The sequence below is a fragment of the Botryllus schlosseri genome, chromosome 1, assembly GCF_051294905.1.
Source record: "Botryllus schlosseri isolate E-star chromosome 1, Bs_hap1, whole genome shotgun sequence".
Classification (NCBI taxonomy): Eukaryota; Metazoa; Chordata; class Ascidiacea; order Stolidobranchia; family Styelidae; genus Botryllus; species Botryllus schlosseri.
In genome coordinates this window covers 37,661,712-37,680,661 of record NC_137236.1, presented here as the reverse complement: position 1 = coordinate 37,680,661, position 18,950 = coordinate 37,661,712, and the positions used below count along the sequence as shown (strand labels likewise).

General features: G+C 40.5%; 2 protein-coding genes across 2 annotated transcripts in view; both read right to left on the bottom strand.

Annotated features, from left to right (window-relative positions):
* The window catches only part of LOC145436229 (uncharacterized), an 83,638-nt gene extending 66,972 nt beyond the window's left edge, over positions 1-16,666 (bottom strand). Inside the window, exons 1-4 of the mRNA XM_080313596.1 lie at positions 16,588-16,666; positions 16,499-16,530; positions 16,235-16,379; positions 16,046-16,113 (exon numbers count right to left, since the gene is read on the bottom strand). Of these exons, the coding sequence (XP_080169722.1) occupies positions 16,046-16,072 (27 nt within the window). The 5' untranslated portion in view covers positions 16,073-16,113; positions 16,235-16,379; positions 16,499-16,530; positions 16,588-16,666. The remainder of the gene's footprint in view (positions 1-16,045; positions 16,114-16,234; positions 16,380-16,498; positions 16,531-16,587) is intronic.
* The window catches only part of LOC145436218 (uncharacterized), a 135,021-nt gene continuing 120,304 nt past the window's right edge, over positions 4,234-18,950 (bottom strand). The window contains exons 2-7 of the mRNA XM_080313577.1: positions 8,742-8,815; positions 8,653-8,684; positions 8,375-8,531; positions 8,189-8,253; positions 5,130-5,290; positions 4,234-5,065 (exon numbers count right to left, since the gene is read on the bottom strand). Of these exons, the coding sequence (XP_080169703.1) occupies positions 4,798-5,065; positions 5,130-5,290; positions 8,189-8,253; positions 8,375-8,531; positions 8,653-8,684; positions 8,742-8,799 (741 nt within the window). The 5' untranslated portion in view covers positions 8,800-8,815 and the 3' untranslated portion in view covers positions 4,234-4,797. The remainder of the gene's footprint in view (positions 5,066-5,129; positions 5,291-8,188; positions 8,254-8,374; positions 8,532-8,652; positions 8,685-8,741; positions 8,816-18,950) is intronic.

Here is an 18,950-nt window from a genome sequence, read left to right as displayed (position 1 = left end):
GCCCCTTTGGGTCATGAAAGCATCTGAAGGGGATCGCGAAGCTGAGCTCAACTGAAATTTTTTTTACTTAAAGTTCATAATTATTGCTCTGTATTTAGTATGAATTTCATATTTCAAAATCTGTCATCAATAGTCGTAACCTCCCATGCCACCAAAATATCCGTTAGGCTGGCTATAGCATCCTGGTTGCGTTTTGTGATATGACGATAAGGGGACGCGAAATCTACACATAAAGTAGAAGCGTGTTTGAAGCTAACATAGTTATGATGCTGTCAGTATTGTGTGTCCAGGAACTGAACCCAAAACGGAATTAGTAAATTAATGAACTGATCACTGCTCCAAGATTTAAATTTCAATCCCGTTCTAAGAATCGGGACAACGGACTTTCATCTCTATAGTTTTGACAAATTGGTTATTGAGGTCGACCAGCCTATGAAATCTCGCCATTGTTTCTGGCGCGAGTACGATATCATCATAGCAATGTTTGGTTTGTTTCAAGTAACCATATATTTTATCTCCATGTCCTTGCTATATAATCAAGTACCAGCAATATTGCGTTTTGGTTTATGATCCCAATTTTATATAGTGCGGCCCGCGAATGGATTCAGATGTTGAATGCGGCCCGCAAGCTCAAAAGTTTGCCCACCCCTGCTATAGACCGATGTCCACGAAATTTCACTCAATTCCAACTAGCGGAAGCGGAGTTGTTGATGGTGAAAAACTAGGATTTGAATAAAATACTAGCAATTTTATCAAGTAGCCTGTACAATTTGAGAAAAAGAATTATTTTTCACCCCCCCCTAATGTCCACAGACCATTTAGCAATCAGGAGATTGTTTGACATGTGAAATGTAACAGGTTTTGCGACAGGGGCGGGGCGGAGGGCCAAGCCCTCCAGAAACTGTGTTTATATAGATATGCCCCCCTGAAGTTTCGCCTAGGACTCACACCTATATCTGTGGTCGCTTTCAATCCCTTCTCAAAGTCAATATTGAATACCCAGGAAACGTTTCGTGTTTTGAATCAATACCAATTTAGTAAACTTTGAATCAAAGTCCATGCCTCTCTTACTCTGATTTTCTTTAAATTTTAGGATGCTGCTTCAAGACTGCATGCAGCACAAGGATTAACCAAATTTAGGAGTATGCTGTGGAAAATGAAAGACTTGTTATCAAGCCACCAGGTATTACAACTTTGTTAACGATACCAGATGTCAACTTTCGTACTCGCATATATAAGGTAAATCAAAGCAGAGATTGTCCAAGTTGCCAGCGTCGCTACTACAAGTCGATGTAGAAATTCAGCCGTAAATTTACACTCGATTACATGTAGATGTACCAGTTCCCAATACATTTCAAAGCTATACCAAGTGGAATTAGAATACGAAATGTCGTAAAAAGTACTCAAGTATGGTATGCAGTTTTTCGGTGATGTCTACTTTCAAAATTGCGATATCTATCTTGGCGACTAATGTAAAATTACTGATGGCATATGACACTACTGACATCAAAAATCTTCAAAAATATATTCAGTTTTTCCAGATACAGGTGCTCTTACCAAACTTATACTCATTGAAGCAAAATGTCGGTATTCTAATTCTATTCTCATTTGTGAAATAATTCTAGGCTCTAATTCTAATTCCAATCTATTTTGTGAAATCTTTCTATGCTCTAACTTAAATTCTAATCTAATTTTTTTTTCTTCTGCAAATGCTACAGTAGAACTGTAGAGTGCGAAACGAGCCAAGCTTGCTGTACAGACATATGCTATTGTCATGCTCATAAGATGAACTATGATTTGATATTAACAGAGTTTTATTGAACTTTTCGCGAATTCAGTATTTCTTATTCGAATCTAATTTGGAAAAAACTCTGTTCGCTATAATTCCAAATTTAATCTAATTTCGAAATACCTGTTTAGCTATAATTCTAATTCTACTAGTTCGAAAAACACTTCGTAGTTTTAATTAATTCCAATCTAATTCGAAGAAGGTGAAAGTATTCCAGTTTTCCAAGTCTGCCTGTTACATGCGGTTGTCATGACAACTGTCTATAAATTTCCATCTTGTTGATGCCTATTTGCTTACACATACAGAAATCGTGTGTGAATAAGTTTTCTAAAGCGTTGAGTTCCCCTACCGGGCCTCGGTCTGAACAGCAATCCAGTATAGCAAGTGAAACACATGATTTTTTGTAAGTACTTTGTGAAAATATGTTTATATATACTTCGTAAAGGCTTCTATTATTGTGGTCTTTCGTTTAGTTATCAATTTTCCAATTTACATATGTTAGCATGTGCCTGTTAATTGGGTTGTGAATATGCATTTTGATGTCAGGATGATGCCGCAAGTATTTGCTGAAGATAGTGACTCAACCCTCGTCGTAAAAAGCATTTGACGAAAACTAGGAGTGGGTGCCTTCCCAATATTAGGCGCCTTCCCAACATTACACGTTCTTCGAGCAGCATTTTCAGTGGATTTCTTTTCTCCGTCGCTGGGATCTCTGTTTTGGTTATTTCACGAAATATGTTTCCATTTTATGTTACTATGGTTCAATTTATATCGAATATATACAATCAAGACTGTTTATTTGCAATAGTCGGCCATCTGGAAGAAGATACAGGGTTTCACGTAGGGCGTCTATAGGGAAATTACACCCCTATCAATTCTAATGGGTGGGGTGAAGTATCCGATGTACACACCGAGAAATGGGGTGAATTCTGGTCATATACACCCGTAGGGTTACGTAAGTTCTGTTTTCGTGTACCAGTTTTTGGGGTGTGCATACCCACTCTTTTCGCTAAGAGTGAACGATCAGCATTAGCTCTACGTAGGCTACTTTTCATAGAATGTGACTTCACCCTTGGTTTTATAATTGTCGCATCATCATTAGATATACATCAGTCGTTCCCAAGGTGGTCGATGTCGTCCCCGGTGGGCGATTGTGAGGAACAAAACGTGAAAATATCACTGGTGCGACAGGAGGGCGATAGGGGGCGAAAATTTCGTTGAGATATAATAAAATATCACGTCCAAAATGCACGTGAAGGTGGATTGTTCTCCATATGACGCGAAAAAAGAGGTTAAATCAAAGGAAAGTAGATGCTGAAACCGGTTTTTCGAGCACCTACTCGTAAAATATCCTTTTTCAGTCATTTCACCAGCCATTAGAGTTACGTGAATCAACTTCCCGTTTATATCTCGTCTTTTTCGGATGCGTAAATATTGCGCCGCGAAAATTTGTGTCGAGATTGATTAGGAGGCGATGGATCGAAAAAGGTTGAGAATCACTGATCTTGATCTAGATAAACGCATTGCCTATTTGCAATCTATGTATTTTAACTAATGCTGGGTCAAATACCCATTGGGTTTACACTCACAGTATAACGGTCCAGCGCAGCAGTTCAAGGACAGATATTTCGCAAATGCATTCTCAACACTTGACGCCATAACTATCCGAGTGTCCCAGACTTCTGTAAGTTGGATTTAAACCTGATATAATCCAACCTATAACTCGCTGCATCTGTTTGTCATCGTTTGACTAGTGTCAGTCTATCATTTGTGATTTTGACACTGATTAAGGGCTTGATTGAGTGCTCTGGTGAATCGAATCCGAATCGAGCATTAGACAACTAGTCAAGTAATCGAATGCCACTAATTACGATTTCAAAACAACATGAAGAGCCTGGAAAGCTTAAATGTATAACGTAACATGTAACAATTTCAATACTTAAAACAATCTTGCCAACCAAGAACATGATATCGACATCAATCCTTCTGATCAGCAGTATAGGTGGTCAAATCGCCAGAAATAGGAGCCTGGGTCGACTTGATTCCCGAGTCAAGAGTCTCGAGATCTGAGGCTAGTATTCTTCACTCGAAAATCTGCTAAACCTTTCTAAATCACACAATACCTTTTGCAATGCGGGCGATTGCATATTGCATTCAGGAGCTGATGTGATGCATTATCTCATTATTCATAACAAGGAGACACGCGAAGCTTGAAGAGTAGGCTAAGCTTGGAACCACTCCCGTGAACTAATTTCCAGAAACTTCGCCTCAAAATTCATATTCAACGTCAATTACGTCTTTCCCGGCTTCTGATGAATTGACCCTCTGACGAAGATGCTCGCGAACTAATTTCCCGAATATATGTAACTTCGCCTCAAAACTCAAATTCAACTTCTACTACATTTTTCTTGGCTTCTAATCAACTCACGCACTGACGAAGAACCTCGCATCATTATTGGATATATTTTTATAATGAATAAACAACTCTTTCGAAAGATGCTTTGTCATCAAAAATATGAATCATTAATTTCGAAAGATATGAAAATTCATCACGAATATCATTTACGAGAAACGTCGTATGACGTCACCCAGCACTGATTTTCGAACTATTCAGTGGCGCTAAAATCAATCATCCGTGACGAAAAACTGCGTTACCCTTATTGGTGACCGGATCCGGGTTCTGGGAATTTGGAGATCGGGACTTGTAATCGTACATGGAAATTGCCAAAAATGTTTTGAACGTCAAAGCGAGCGAAATCGCGCCAGGTAATTACCAAACTTCAGTCACGAGAATATTGGGAGAGGAGGGTATAAAGATGTTATGGTATTGCTGGGCTGTATATTTCATGATATCGGTTTCGGTGACAAGAAGTTACGTGTTTTATGTTTTATATATGTCAAAACGTCCATGTCACGGGCTTTTAAAAAGTAATTCAAATGACTGTCTGCAGGTGGGTGATATCCGGCAGGTTTTTGTCATCGCACCCGATTCGTGTGAGCGACGCTCTTCAAGGGCAAACTTCGCACAGGTAGCGGCGAGCCAAATTACATTCTTCTAATACAAGGGCATCGGTATTGGCAGCCTCCACGCGGCCGCAGGCCGCAGCGATGTCTCCCGTTCCGGAAGCAGTGAATCCGGGGGTGCCAGCGGTTGTCACTGAGATTCCGTCCAACGGGGCAATGAACGCCTCGCTGCTGGTAGTACCAGTGGTGACTACGCCGTCCACTCCGACCCAGAAAGTAACTCCTGTAGCTGGTATCGCGTCAATCAGAGCTCTGAAACATCCCAGATAAACGATGTTAATCAAGTTCAGTTAAAATACCAAGATTCCAATCTCACTTTCTGGCAGTCGAATCTACGTTGAGACCAGTGACGGCGAGTCGGCCCCCGGGTGGTTTTGCTTTACATGCGACGTCAGCGGCGTTCCATGACTCGCTAGTTTGGGACAACCAGTAGTAACAATTATCATCTCCCACTTGAGTCCATCCAGCTAACGGATCCTGAAGAAATCGGATCCGTGAATTGTCAACGGACGGGATAGCAGAAAATTTGTCGAAGCATCCATTCACCGGTTTCGGCTCGCCCGAGTTCACACATCAACTGCACTTGTTTCCCCAGGCGCCAGTTTTTAAATGAATAACGATAAGAGCGCCATGTGTATCAGTGTATTTATAGTGGATATTGCGGACCGACCAGCAAGCTAGAGATAAGATATAATTATTACCAGGTATGGTTATTTTTGGGGATTTCAAGAACCAAATGCCAAAACTTTCAAAAATAAAATTTTGAAAATGCCAACAATAAGGTTTCGTGAAAATATTTATTTTGTTTAAAGTTTTTGATAAAACTATCAACAACAATTGATAGGAATTTGTATGAAGCGACAGCAGAATTCCTAAATTAGGGTTTGTGATCCTTCAAGAGTTCATGAAAGTTGAATGAATAACTTAGGCTTGAGGCAAAAAAGTCTAATGAATAAATCTGGATTTACGGCCAACCGGTGGATTGATCAATCCAGCGATTTGGAAGCAGATGATATTAACCGATTTGGAAGCATATGATATTAAGTGATTAGGAATTAGAAGATTTCTGCTCGCAAAAGCAGGATTGAGCTAGTAATCAGCATATTTCGGAATACAATGGAATAGTATATTCATATTGAAATGAAACCGAATATTTCCGGCTGGCATCACTCGTCAGGGGTAATCGTCAGCAACTAGTAGAGAATAAGAAAGAACGTTGTATATCAACAATCGTATCACAAAATATGACGTCACCTGCATGCAACTTCGAATGAGAGAGCGTTCAGTGCACTATTCCCTGGTGGTAATCAATCAATCAATCAAAACATCACAAGACTGCGATACAATGAAGAGATAGGAAGGTATCGAAACAACTTGGAGTAGCCATTAAGATCAGACACCCACCTTAGCCTAGGCAAAGTAAATAAGAGGCATGCACACTGAATGAAAAGTAATGCAGAGACTATAAGACGCAAGCGACAAAATGGGGTGGCATTTGGCGGAGGGCGAGGTCGATGTTAGGTCGTGGTCCGGTAATCCTGAAGACTGGCCAGTATTGATTTAGAAGAAATTGCTTGTATTTCGACTTGGATGCGGACATGCTCGACGACTGTCGGATAGCCGGCGAGATGCTGTTTCACAATTGGGGTCCGGAATACATGATAGAGCAATGCGTTTTCTTGTATTCCGTCCCGATCATATGGTAGTTGTTCATATTGTAGTTGTTAGCACAAATCGGATTATCCAACAGATGTTGGTCGATTGCAGAATTAATGGCCTTCGATCGGTCAGCGATTTGTGCGAATAATTATAGAGACGACAAATTTCGCGTTATTGGGAGGGGCCGTTCACACTTCCACTTGTGTGCCTTGGAGTCGACTTTTATCAAAATACATCAGCCGAAACTCTGTCAACAGAAGGAGTTCGTGTACCACCTAGGAATAGTGCATTGAACGCTCTCTCATTCGAAGTTTCATGCTGGTGACGTCATATTTTGTGATACGATTGTTGATATACAACGTTCTTTCTTATTCTCTACTAGTTGCTGACGATTACCCCTGACGAGTGTCAGCCGAAAATATTCGGGTTTCATTTCAATATGAATATACTATCCAACTGTATACTGAAGTTCTGTACCTCCTAGAACGTCTTCAAGTATTTCAGAATCTGTGATAGAGAGTCTAATATTTCTTTTTTCAATCCGCGCATTGACTAGGTATTTTCCTGTTGTCACGCTCAAGCTCATGCATTTTGTTACACGCGCGATACAGGCATAATTCAGCTAGGCCAAATTCGATTCACCCTTGTGCCTGCAATTGAAAAATGTCTGCATTTTTATTGTTCACTCGTTCATAGATTGTGTCGAGTTGTTCAATAGGGACATAGTTCCATCTACGGTTGCATTTAAAACATGTGGTTGTTTTAAACATGCTTTAAGCGGTGTTTTAAACAAAGTCCTTCTAAAAGAAATTGCGTTTTTTAAGTTGTATAATTATGCCATAATTTTGTAAATACTTTCCAAAAAAACATGTTGTATGGGCCTACGGACGATTACCACCCGATATAGCCGACGTATACCATATCGGATGGTTGAAACCCTCAAAATAGTCGGTTCAATGGCTTTAGTACGTAGATATTTCGTCAAAGGAAGTATATTCACCCTCTATTTTCAATTGTCAATGTCAATCTACTAGGACGTCACAATTGAATGTTCGAGACGTCATTGCCTAAAAAACATGTTCGAACAAGAGCCTTGCTTTAAACATGTTTATTTAATACTGAGTTTTGTTTCGAATGCAACTCTGGTTTCATCAATGAAAAGACATGTGCAAAAGACGTACCGATGAATACATACGATGCATGCATCAGCATATGTACATTCAGTTCTTTCCAACACTTTCTTTGCCGGTGAATAATTTCTCATACTATATTGAACAATATAGCCATTCATGCTTTTTAAGGATTGGCTAGATAGTGAAAGCTGTGGTCCGAACGTGCCAGCAACTCTTTAATATTCTTATCATCATTATTGTAATCTGTTCGAATGCCGGTACCTTTGCACGCGCAGCGGATCGACTAATGAGATTAGTTATAGCAGAAGCAGTCGGCTTTGTATCGGGTGAATTAGGTCTCCAATATCGTTTTCAATCCGGATTTTAATCTTGCTGTTTGATGGCGCAGTGTGGATAGTGCAAGTTTTGAGACTTTTGTTACATAAAAATGATCAAACTGAAGTCTTTTACATAGTAATTAGAGTCTATAAATATGCATTCACGGCGATGTCAAAATTGACAAAAAATAAAATCTGAAAAATGCCAAAAATAAGCGATTTTTGTTGTTTTGGCACATGCCTGATAATTAATAATGCAATTTTACCGGGGTTACTGTGGTCACGGGCGCCATCGTTGTCGCAGCGGTTGTCGTTTTGGGTGTCAATGCCTCTGAAAAACGTTACTGTTCATTTGTCAGAAATATATTTTCGAACATCAGCTTGTTCACAACTCATGGATAATGGCTACATTTGATGTGCTTTTACAGTCCCGTTGAAGTTCGACAACTCACTCAAGAGTAAGTATAAAATGATGGGATTGCGAAGGTCCAAACCGCCCCTTCGCCGTGGCTGGGGCTGAGGTCGAGGCGGGTAATATCCAGGCGGCGGTCTGACCGGATTGCTGCCGTAGGGTACATATCCCTGGCTGGGTACGTTGCTCTGTACGGCCTGAAAAATAAAATAAGAAATGAGTCGTTAGCTGAGATGAACGAGAACTCGATTTAGTACGCAAAAGAAATGGCGGATGTGGACGGTCACGTCATTGGGACAAAATAGTGAACCAACTCACGTGCTTCGTTTCTGGTTTTCCGCTTTCGCTTTCTGTTAAAATCATAATCAGATGCGAGAATTTCAAAAAATGTACTACAGAATACTCACCTTCAGATGCGTAAGCGACGTAAGCGTAAATCGCGAGGCAAAGAAATGAAATCTTCATCTCTAATCTACTAGCTATATAATATAAAATGCAAGAATAATGAGATGAATTTTCAGCAGTCTTAGGATATTTTGTTTTGTACGCATAGCATCGACACCAAGATGTTTACACCGTACATGAATAGCGTATTAACCACATGAGGGGTGAGGTCTCAGGACTTTACGTGATTTGCGTTAAACATCAAAATATTTCGGTGGTCTGGTTAGTTGCGCTAGCTTATTGTGAAGTAGCGGCAAGTTTATTATTAGTCTCGTGCATTATATATAATATTAATACCTTAAAAACCTAGTCTATCACACATGGACGGGCAACATACGGTCCGCGGGCCGGCTCCAGCCCGCGAAGGAATTTGACTGGCCCGCTGAGAGTTTGTTCTCTGAAAGGGAAATTCTATTCTGAAACTATTGACAAATTTTATGCGTCACAGAATGAATCCCAGTTTTCCAACCTAAGAAAGATGGACATGAAACTATAGTTGCTCTGTTCGGTTCTCCAAACATTTTCGACAATGAACATTTACGAGACAAGGTCGCGTTGCAATATAATTGCTGTTCAAATGCAGTCTTTGCTAAGGGTTTCTACATCCAAAATGCAGCCAGAGTTCAAAGAACTTGTTGACAACTTTGACTTCTAAATGACCGCTATTGTTAGTAAATTAATTAAATGCAGTTTTTGGTCTCTATGCTTTAAAGTTAAAATTCACATTAGATACGATTGATTCCTTGTATCGATGGTTAAATACGCGATTAATAATGTAGCCTATATAGTCTGTAGTCTGGCACGCCAAGTACTTCAAGTTCCCATATCGGGCCGCCAACGGGAGAAGTTGCCCGCTCCTGACCTATAAGGAGTGGTACGTCATCGTCTGTAACTACCAACTGTTACAAAATATCTTAAGCGTAAATTTAGCGTGCACAATACCGATCACAATTATAGGAATCTATGGTATGAGATCATAAACTCGGCGACGGGGGTTCATAGTTCCTGCAAAGCTAAGACGCCCTGCGTCATGAATCGAACATTACGGTTATGACAGGATTCTATCGGAAATGAACGCGCTCTATGGTACTCGATCCACTGCAAGCGCTGTGTCGTCGGCGGCCATATCCGTTCTTCAAGACTATGACTTTCCTCTTCATAAGGACAACGAACATCACAAGAAGATCGTGCATAATGACACTAGCGTTGTTGAGGGATTAAGAGTCGCACTAGCAAAGCCTATGTTTGTAGCAGGGTCGCATTACAGATAACAGAAACCCAATGAGACGCAGTTTGAAGAAAAGTTTCCGAGCCACCGGAACCAACGTCTTACATCTTGTACATGCTGCTAGTTGCGTTCCGGTCGATCTCAAGAATATGACTCGCCCACCATCTATGTAAATACTTTTATTGCCTCAACAGTCCCAAAGCGTAGATGAGAAGGGAAAAACGACGCGTAAAGATATCCCTCTTTTTTTAATAATTGCTATTCGTGACTAAAAGCTGAGCGGTGGCTGCCAACGACGCCTGTGTCGCCTGCATACACCTCAGGGCATCTGGCATCGTTACAAGCGCACTGTGTTAAAACAGCAGAGAACATATACAAACAATCGCCGTGTTATAGCCCCTTTCACGCTTTCAACTTTAAATCAATTGATTTGAGTTGAACGGCAAGTCTCCTTGTAGGACGCGTACGGGCAATTTGGATCACTCAAAACATGAGATTTCAATGACAACGAAAACTTGGCTGCTTTACTTGCGTTTTTTATATATGAAATGATCGGGGTATACGCGCCTTGCAGCGTATCACAAAACAATGTCACCCGAATTATTCCCTTCGGTTATAAGTCTGCTGATGGCAGAATTTCAATTATTTTAACCGACAATTTCATTTCTAAAACATAATTTTCATGCTGCGATGAAATTGTAGCATTGTTATTTTTCTATGTTTTCAAAATTTGGGTTATTTCATATGACTGAAATCGATATCGATTGCGTTTGGATTGTGTCGCATGCCGTCTTGATCACTTGATTGATAAATTTTGGACAACAGGCTTCTGCACAGAACCGTCGGACCTGGGTTACTGGTAAAGTGTAGGCGAATAGAAATGATTTACTCAAAGTAACGCGATTCTCATCGGATATTTTAATTTCAACGCGTCATTTGTTAATATAAGGGCCCCGTTGTTCGCTTCCGCCTGTACTGACTTTGGCGGCAGAAATGCGACTCCTTTGGACGGAAGTGAGAGAAAATAATACAAAGAAAGGCAGCGCCCAAAAATTACCTTCTCGTGAAGATTGGCGCCTTGAAATCCACGCGTTGGTGGTACCAGCGTCTGCCGTCTTCGAAGCTAGATCCAATTACCCCCGAGGGCCGAACTGTGAAGATGAGAAAAATTGGCTATATCTTCAATGTGATTCGATGCGATGTCATATTGCAAAATTACAGCTATTTCTAATGCTTGGCAAAATCGAATTAGGGAAGGATTCGATTACGCGTGGAGTGTGAAACTTCGAGTCGTGTATCGCCTAAAATGACGCCATTACAACAAGAGAGACTTGATGTGTCAAAATACGCACTTTCCGCGCGGCCACAAAGTAAATAGTGACAGGTACCCTACACATATTTATGTTGGTTGATCATAAATTGCTCACAGTAATATGTCATTGGGATTTGAGACCACACTGCAGATCGTTCATCACTGCACATGAATATCGCGGTCTTCCGCACCATGTATTGAAATTTACAAAATGTGAAGAAAGTCCCGCAACCTCAATTTCTTGCCATAAAATGATTCGGACGATAACATTTCAATACTGAAATATCCGAACTGATATTTGATTCAAATTCGATTACTCGAAAGGTTTCGAACTACTGATTTCGGGGTTTGCTATTAACTTATGATGTTCCGACGACGTCAAACAATCTATTGAATTTTGAAAATGCTCGAGAAAATTCGCCGATAGCAAGCGACCGGAATTGAGACTATAGTATCGGATATGGTGAGAACAACACTCAGCATTATATTCACTCACTTTTCATAAAATGTATCATGCCGCTTGGGTTTAGAAATCGTTGTCTTATCGTTAGATCTCGTTCCATACAAACTGTTCGCCAAGTATAAGTTGCTATGTTCTATTTTAGTAGCCTAGTCACGTAATTCCTGATAAAATAACGATAGGGTTTCCGCACGCAGCTTCAACACCAAGTAAAGTAGTTCAAGGATCTGAATTTCGCCAATGCTTTCTCGAAACGATGCCTCATCACTATCCCAGTGTTGAACCCGCCTTTGGTTATGAAGCACGGCTTCAGACCGATGTTTTCCTTTCACATGAGGCAGCATCCTGGGAAATATCGAACATTGGATTATTCTGCAGCATTTGAGACAATCTCGTCAGATAAACAGGGCAAGTCTTTGTGCGTCTTCCAAACCTACTATGTCGTGGATTTCCAGTTGACGTAATCCAAGTTCTACCAAAGGATATATGTAATTTGCGATATATGGGACAAGTATCTGTTGTATTGAAACCGTTTTAGGGGTTGAAGAACTCGAGTTCCTTAGTAATTCGATTCTGAACCGAGTATTATGCGACTCTGGATTTCTAACTCCATTCATTACGACGTCATAACCAATATCCCTCATTTTAGCATTCTTTACAGAAATTGTCTAAAACTATCCACAGAAACAAACAACAAATGTCGTCTATTCTATTTTTGTGGGACGTTTAGAAGTCAATCAGAGCCGCAAGGCTACCTTGGAGCCGCACTGGGAATCGCTGCTTTGAATTGTACTGCCAAAACGTACACAATTACACATATTCTTTGGTAATGCCCGATGCCCATCCCGAATAATTCCCCATCCACCGTTGTCGATTCGTGAGAATGAACATTCTCGTACCGTGCAAATAGGCCTTTTATTCATTCAAAAGTTGGGGGATGGATGAAACATTCCACCCCATTCCCTGTATTGTGCAACGAAACGAATTTGGGAATCTGGGGAGAAAAGGTTCTCGGAAAATGTATATCCAGTGTTGGATTTACATAATCATATGCGTCAAATCTCTTTTGACTTGTAAATGGATAATTTTTCCGTTGAGCCAACAATGTGGGTATATGTCTAGTATTCATATCAAACTAGAAGCTTGAATCTGGTAGGTTTGATGGACCTCAGATTCGAATACGGATGGAGGATTCTAACTTGATATTAGGAAAGGAGCTCACTGCATGCAATCCCTTCTAGGATGTAGTAAATAAAACCCTTTCAAAGATCACAAAGCACCCAACTACAAACAGTCGGCCCGATAATTTGTATCTGCATATGGAATTCTTGTAGCAAACATGAGCATTAAATCAAACTTCCCGCTTTGGGATCTTAAAGAAACAATTTTACTTTAAGATAAGTTGAGTGAGTAAGTGTGACCTCACGAAAATTTTCGATGCTAAGTAACTGGAATAGCCGAAATCCATATGTCTTTCGAAGTGTGATCTGAACTCGATATTGTCGGCGAGTCGGCTATGGTTACAACTCCAAATGTTACGTATACGATAACATACAGGAGCTGTTGTTGCAGATTATGCATTGAATCAAAACGCTAAATCACGCGAAGCGTGCGAAGGAAGCTTTTCAACACTCCCGCGAACTAATTTTCAGAATGGAACGCATCTATGTAACTTCGCCTCAACTTCAACTTCAAGTCTCCCACATCTACTACTCCTTTCTGATCAACTCAACCACTCAAAGATCTTGGAAACGTTCGATATATTTTGTAACGAATAAACAACGCTTTCGAATAGTGCTTTGTCATCAAAAATATGAATCATTAATTTCGGAAGATACGAAAATACATGAAAATTCATTACAAATGTTGTTTACGATAAACACCATATAACGTCACGCGTAATTGATTTCAAATTATTCAATAGAGTCCAAATCGATTATACGCTGCGAAGAATGGTCTTACCCATATTACGGTCGGACAGGTGTCCGGACACGGATTTGAGAATAATAAATCCCATATTGACGCAAAAGGATCTTTTGCGGGACAGATGACCAGATTCGAATTTTGAGAGCTTGGATGCTCCGTCGTCAACACGAAGATTCGGTTATCTGTCCCGGGAAAGACGCCCAGCCTCGATATGAGATTTCACAGCTCGCATAATCCGGATTGGGCTACCTCTCAACTTCAATATTGATAGAGTGATATTCTCGCATTGGTGAGATTGTATACGGTAGTGTCCGGCATGCGTTGGTGATCGAATCCGGTTTGTGGTCGCGACATGTTTTAAGCTCCATATTGGGGCAGGGCATGATGAATAGAGAATAACGAAATCAAGACCGCAGTACGAAATCCTCAACTACTCTAGTTCCCTCAAAACGCGTGTATCAGGGGAATTCCCAACTGCACTCACGATAAGGCTGGGGTAAAGATGGAAACGCATTGATGGGTCAGGGTGGGATAGTTCATGAAATATTATTCAGTAGTGTTCGGCAGACCTTGGTCATCTTATAGAATTGTGATTTGATCTTACATGCAAACTTCGCACATGTAGCGGCGAGGCGTGGTGTCGCAGTCTTCGAACACCAGGTTTTCATCGTCGGCGGCATCCACTCGTCCGCATACTGCGCCGTCTGCGTTCACACTATCAGCTAGCTCAGTAGTGAATGAGGATTCGGCCGTTTCCACATCCACTCCATCCACCGGATCGATAAACGCCCCACTGCCGAGAGTATACCCGCTATCACCACGCCGTCAGCTCAAATAAAAAAATTAACTCCAATGGCGTGAAGCGCGGTCATCAGTGCTCTGAAATATTGCGGGTAAGCGGTCATAATCAAGCTCGGGAATTACCCAATTAAATGATGTCACCTTCTCTCCGCCAATAGTGCGTTGAAACCGGTTACTGCGAGTCTGCCGTCGTTTACGCCTCCTTCACATTCGTTCTCGGCAGCTTCCCAGGTCGCGGTAGTATCGGACAACCGGTAGTAGCAATTTTCGTCGCCCACCTGTGTCCAGCCTGCCAACGGGTCCTGAAGAAATTAGGTGATGAGCGCCAATTTTTTCTTTTAATTCACAGCAACAACAACTAATCCCATATTTTCCCCAGTTTCAATTCGGGCTGGTTTCTACACAGACTCGATAAAATCAACTCCACATATAACAATCAAAGTTGTTTTCAATCACGATTAATTTCGAACTGATATTGTCCATTAGTGGTAGTGCCTTACAACATTTATTTCAAGTTGTTAACTCCTCAGCAATTGTACATTATTGTCATGAAGAGGACTCATGCGGCAAGGCTTTTCTTATGCAAAGAAGGTAATAAATTATTTTGATGTAAAAAAAACCTCAGGCCCAAGTTCTCTTTCACCGTGGCTCGTTACATTATTGACGTATCCTGCGTCCACATTCTATCTTACTATTCCGAAAACTGTCTATCTAGAAATCACTTCATCGTGACTTATACGATCAAACAGTACGTAATAATGTTTTATAGTGGATATCGTGGACCGGCCAGGAAGCCAAAGATACGATAGACTGATTACCAGGTGTGACGGTTTTGGGATTTCCGGAACCAAATGCTAAAAACTGCCGAAAATGAATTTTTTTAAATGCCAAAAACACGGTTTTGCGAAAAACTATATTTTAAAAAGTTTTTCGGTAAAATGTTTGCAAGAGTTGACAGGATTTTTTATGAAGTGACACCAGAATTCTTAAATTAGGGCTCGTGAATCCTTCGCGTGGTCCATGAAAGCTGAATGAAAAACTTAAGGTTTGAGACCAAAAAGTCCTGTAATTAAATCTGGATTTACGGAAGTAAATGATATCCAACGATTTAGAAGTAGATGATATCAAGCGATTAGGAAGTAGATTATTTCTGCCCGCAAAAATAGGACTCAGGTAGTAATTTTCATATTTCGGAAGAAGTGATAGAGACTCCTAATTTTGGGAATTAGCGCATTGACTGGGTATTTACCTGTTGTCAATGCTCGTGCTCATGCACTTTGCATCGGGTGAATGTAACATCCCACATCGTTTTCAATCCGGACTTTAATATTGCTGTTTGATGGAGTGAGTAAGGATAATGAATGTTTTTTGACTTCTGTTGCGTAAGAGAGATCGAACGGAAGCGTTTTACACATTAATTAGAGTCTATAAGTATATGCATTCATGGCGATGCCAAAGGGGCCAAAAATATGCTATGTTGTTTTTTTTTTGGCACATTCCAAAAATAACCATGCCTGATAATTATTAAATTCAATTTCACCGGAGCTGCTGTGGTCGTGGCCGCCATCGTGGTCGGTGCGGCTGTAGTTTTCGGTGGATTCAATGCCTCTGAAACAATAAACCGTTCATTTGCCATAAATTTATTTTCGAACGTCAGCTTGTGCACATCTCATGGATAATGACCACACTCGATGTGCCTTCATAGTCCCGTTAGCATTCGAGAGCTCACTCAAAAGTATGCATAAGACGATGAGATTGCTAAGGTCCAGACTGTTCCTTCGTCGTGGCGGAGGCTGAGGCCGAGACGGATAATAATATTGAGCCTGCTGTCCGTTGGGTACATACCTTTGGTTGGGTAAGTTTTCTTGTACGGCCTGAAAAAATAAAAGATTGGAGTCGGTAGTTGCAATCAATGCGAACACGATTTGATACACAGAATAAATGGCGGACGTGAACGGTCACGACATAGCGACGAAATAGTGAAGCGAGGCACGTGCTGCGCTACTGGTTCTCAGCTTTTGCTGTCTATGAAAATCAGAATCAGATGCGAGTCTTTCATAAAATATGCTACAGAATACTCACCATCAGAAGCGTAGGCGGCGTAAGCGTAAATCGCGAGGCAAAGAAACGCAATCTTCATCTCGAATCTACCAACTATGGAATATGAAATGCAAGAATAGTGAGATGAATTCTCAGCAGTCTTGAGATATTTTTTCTGTGCGCATAGCACCGATACCAAGATGTGCACACAGTACATGGATAGCGTATTAATCCAGGAATGCCATACGTCTTCTTTTAAGAGGATGTGTCCTCAATTTATTTTTCAATAAATTGAAAGTGTTCTCGGGGCACGCCTAAATGTCCTATTTTTTTGGAATTTGTCCTCTTTTCCCCGAAAAAGTAATGAAATGCGCTCAAATAGTGGATAGGGCTGGGCACAATGATTCGAGTACTCGAATCTGAATCGAGTATCAATTCGAGTCGAGTAGAAAAAAAAAACGATTTTTTTCGAGTACTGAAAGTCCTCCTCGCAACCATCAATTACTGACGACATAGCTCAAATTGGAACGCGGTGAAAAGACGCAATTCTACTGAGATTAAGAAGCGGCCATTGCAGACTGAATCAACATCTGCACAAGATCCGTTGTTCTGAGACTCCACTATGTCAGCAATGCAACGCAGAAGAATCTGTAGAGCACTTTTTGTTACATTGTGTGAGATATCAACATCAAAGGAGAGAATTGATGCTGCGCGAGTGAACCGAATAAATTGGAATTTGAAAGACGTTCTGACAGATCCAAAGAGTTCGAGAGCTTCTTGGAGGTACAGAACTTCAATATACAATTCAATAGTCTACCATATTGAAATGAACCCGAATATTTTCGGCTGACATTCGTCAGGGGTAATCGTCAGCAACTAGTAGAGAATTGGAAATAACATTGTATATCAACAATCGTATCCCAAAATGTGACGTCACCAGCATGAAATTTCGTGAATGAGAGAGCGTTCAATGTACTATTTTTAGGTGGTACACGAACTCCTATTGGATAATGTTGTAGAGTTCGCGATATCTTCGCGGCGATTTGTATAGTATCGCTAGTACATGAAGGTTCATTATTTGTATACACAAATGTTTGTATATTGTATAGCGTCGGCTAGGTCCGTATATTGAATGTGCATGTTGGTATGTCAATAGTACTGAGTGACGCTGTATATATTTGAATAATGTAAAAATCATTGTAATAACCAGTATAGACGTGGCGCACAAAACCTGTGCTGTGATAAGCGCCACCAACACGATTTTTACTTATTATAATAATCGACTTCGACAAAAAATTGGTACGATTACAGCCCAGCACCAGTGTCAGAAAACGAACAAGTAAAAATTCTGTGGGATGTACCAGTTATAATTCACCGCGAAATCAGGAGCAACCGCCCGGAATTAATCGTCAAACTAAAAAAGAAAAGAGAATGATTATTCATTGAATTGGCTGTCCCAGCTGATCACAAACTACTACAAAAAGAATCAGAAAAACACTCCAAATACGCAGACCTCAAAATGGTATGTGAGAAAATGTGGCGATGCAAAATAAACATTGTACCGATAGTCATTGGCGCTACAGGGGTCGTAAGCAAAAAACTCATGAGACATATCCAACAAATTCCTGGTAACGTTCAATTCGACATGATCCAAAATATCGCATTATTGGTAACTGTGCACATTCTTCGGAAGGCCTTGAATGCTCCACTGGACTAACTCGTGAATCACAGCATGATTTCTGTGATTTCGATTCTTCATCTTCAATCATCTCTACTTCTGCTCTGCAACCCTTGCCAATTCTTCATCTGCTGCAATTCTGTAATCTGACTTCTTCATGTATTGCATAGGAATAACAATTTGAATGTATTACTGAAATTTTAAAAATTTACTCCAATCTCGCCATTTTCCTCTGGGGGCAGGTTGCTCCCTAGATTATGAGTGTATTTACCAGTTTTACTGTTAATAAAGAAATATCAATAACAACTGAAAGTCAATTTACTAAAAGGGATTGTAGCTGTGATGCTATTTTTCAGTGATGAAGCCATGAAACTTTGATTGGTCGTGTCGCAGAATACGAGACATAGCACAAACCTACGAACGTTATTGGAAATAACACATTTCCCAAGTCAGGATCAACCCACAATCTTGACAAGAAGTGCAATGAAATCGTTATGGTCGAAGGAATACCAAAGTATCTTTAATGTGACGGATAACAGGCATTATGTTCTTTGTGGTGTCATAAAAGGCATATATTTGAACTTTGACCCATTACATTCTGTTGTGACGTCGTAATGAGTGATACTCGAATACGTGATTCAGAATCGAATCACTCAGGTACTTGATTTTGCCCAGCCCTAATAGTGGACTGCGGGTATTTAGGGAGCAGAGATCGAAAAGATGACCT